Raw genomic sequence first — 2743 nt, forward strand, 5'->3', positions numbered from 1 at the left:
TTAGAAATACTCTTGTAATTATTGATGCATAAATGTGTTCATCCATTCAATGTGGCATCTGCTATAATGGGGTTAATGTATGATATTACTTAATAATACAATACATTGTAATATATGATATGATAATTACATTTGAGTTTTATTCATTTCTTATTTCATAGTTTCTCATTATTATTATTTTTTTTTATTTTTGTCGCTCATCTTATTTTTGATTTTATTAATCTGTGCTATCCTGTTTTTCACTCTTACCCTGTTGCTGTTTGAACTACTGAATTTCCCCACGGGTATTAATAAAGGTCCATCTTATCTTATCTTATCTTAATGTATAAGTTGATTTACTTCAATCTACTGTACTGTGTAAAAACACCCCAACAATATTACAAAAAATATACTGCATAAAGCAAACTTTATACTTTATTTGATCTAAAACATTGATGTTTTTTCATTATAATAGCCTGTGAAAACCATAACAAATAAGTGATTAAATGCTACATTATTCAACAAACACAACTGCAGAGCTGCACACATTACAAACAGACTAAGTTCTACAACACCCAGTTGTCTTTGTGTATTTGTGAATGAAGTGCCATCTCATGGTTAAATCCTGTAATTCAGGGGTGTCCAAACTTTTTTCACTGAGGGCCACATACAGAAAAATATGCGAAAGGTTGGGCCACTCACTAAAGTTAAGGTATATCGCCTCACCTCTAGTGTATTAACAGTAATAAAAATCAATCAATCAAATGTAGGTAAATCATTCTTGATCATTTATTATACTTAAAGAAAAAACTTTATACATCACGTCTTTCTATGTATGGGTATTCATTTATCTATTTTCAAATAAAATCAATCAAATGTAGGTAAATTATTCTTGATAATTTATTATACTTAAAGAAAAAACTTTATACATCACATCTTTCTATGTATGGGTATTCATTTATCTATTTTCAAATAAAATCAATCAAATGTAGGTAAATTATTCTTGATAATTTATTATACTTAAAGAAAAAACTTTATACATCACATCTTTCTATGTATGGGTTTTAATTTTTTTTACAAAAAGGGTTGGCAGCTCATTCTCAAAACTGCAGCCTCAGATTGCTTCTTTGTCAGGATGGGGATCCCCTTCACAGCCCTGTATAAAGAGGGAAAAATAACAGGACAAGGGAAAGGGTAGGCTTTATTTAACCTAGTTATGCAAATAATTTATTGCGGTTGTTAACACATCAGCTAACGTTTTTTAGAAAAATGTTATCAACTTTAATTGACTGAATTTATTAAGTAATTGGGCTTTTGAACACATGAATACTGTGTAATATATTTTAACTCACCTACAATGGGAACAGCGTTGCACTTAATGGGAGCAGTGATGCTGCGCTCTGGACTGAAGGATGGCTGGCAGGTCAGGAGTAAGTTTGGTGGTTGAGATGCGAAGGACATCACAGAGATGGCTGTCGGTCATTTTGGTTCTCAATCTGCTTTTGTTCAGAGTTAACAGAGAAAATATTTGCTCGCATATGTATGTTGTGCCAAACAGACTCGTCATTCTTTTTGCGTGGCGTCGCATCAGAGGAAACTTGGCCTTTTCCAAGCTCTGGTAGAAGTCGGGTAGGGAGAGGAGCTGATGTTGATTCTTCAGAGAATCATCACACTGCATTTCGATGAGTTCTAATTGCAGACTCTCTTCCACTTCTTCTGCATCCATCAGGAAGGGAGTTGAGAACAGCTTGATTTCTTTCTCAATGACAGAAAAATCTTGGAAGCGCTGATTGAATTCTGTCATAAGAGTTGTGATCACAGACACATATTTCCCCTTTTTAGCAGAGAGGTCGGCCTTTGGATGAGCACATTTGATTTCGGACAGCGTAGGGAAGTGCGCAAGGTTGAAGTTGCGTAGTTGTGTCTCAAAAAGACGAAGCTTCGCACAGAATGCTTTCATGTGTGCATAAAGTTGTGGTACAAGCTGGTCTTTGCCTTGTAGGCTCTTGTTCAGTGAGTTAAGATGACCAGTAAGATCAACTAGAAAGGCCAGGTCTGCCAACCATAGAGGATCACTCAGTTCATGAAGAGGTCGGTCCTTCTCTTTCAAAAACTGGTCAATTTCTGATCTCAGGGAATAAAACCGCTTCAGCACGGAGCCGCGACTAAGCCAGCGCACATCACAATGATAGAGTACGTCCCCGTATTCAGCATCGACATCAGATAGGAAAGCTTGAAATTCTCTGTGGTAGAGCCCTCGTGCTCGAATTATGTTGACAGTTTTCACAACTGTGGTCATCACATCGCCAAGCTGGACTGTCTTGGCACAGAGAGCTTCTTGGTGGATGATACAGTGCAATTTTACAGCCTCGCCTCCACTCTCTCGCACCTTGGCGCACACCATAGATGCCATTCCTTTGCGCTCGCCTGTCATAGCGGGAGCCCCGTCCGTTGCAACTCCACACAGCTTGTCCCATTTAAGTTGCATCTTGTTAATTGCACCTGACACGGCTTCAAAAATGTCCTTACCCGTTGTTGTGCCCTTTAGACTCCGAAGATCAAGCAGCTCCTCCGTAATGCAAAAGTTATCGTCAACTCCCCGCAAAAAAATTAACAGTTGTGCGGTGTCTGTGGCATCTGTGCTTTCATCACATGCAATCGAGTAAAAATCAAAAGCACAAGCTTTATGTGACACTTGATTTTGTATGTTAGCTGACAAGTCTTCGATTCGCCGCACAATTGTGTTTCTGGACATGCTCACGTT

General features: G+C 37.9%; 1 protein-coding gene across 1 annotated transcript; it reads right to left on the reverse strand.

The window, feature by feature from the left end:
• Positions 1-1354: 1354 nt before the first annotated feature.
• LOC307044589 (general transcription factor II-I repeat domain-containing protein 2-like) lies at positions 1355-2467 on the reverse strand (the record flags this gene model as incomplete). The annotated part of the gene is made up of 1 exon (XM_079689900.1): positions 1355-2467. One exon carries the CDS (start codon positions 2465-2467, stop codon positions 1355-1357), a length of 1113 nt encoding a protein of 370 aa, XP_079546026.1.
• Positions 2468-2743: the final 276 nt, after the last annotated feature.

The sequence above is a fragment of the Notothenia rossii genome (genome assembly GCF_949606895.1).
Source record: "Notothenia rossii genome assembly, chromosome: 6".
Lineage (NCBI taxonomy): Eukaryota > Metazoa > Chordata > Actinopteri > Perciformes > Nototheniidae > Notothenia > Notothenia rossii.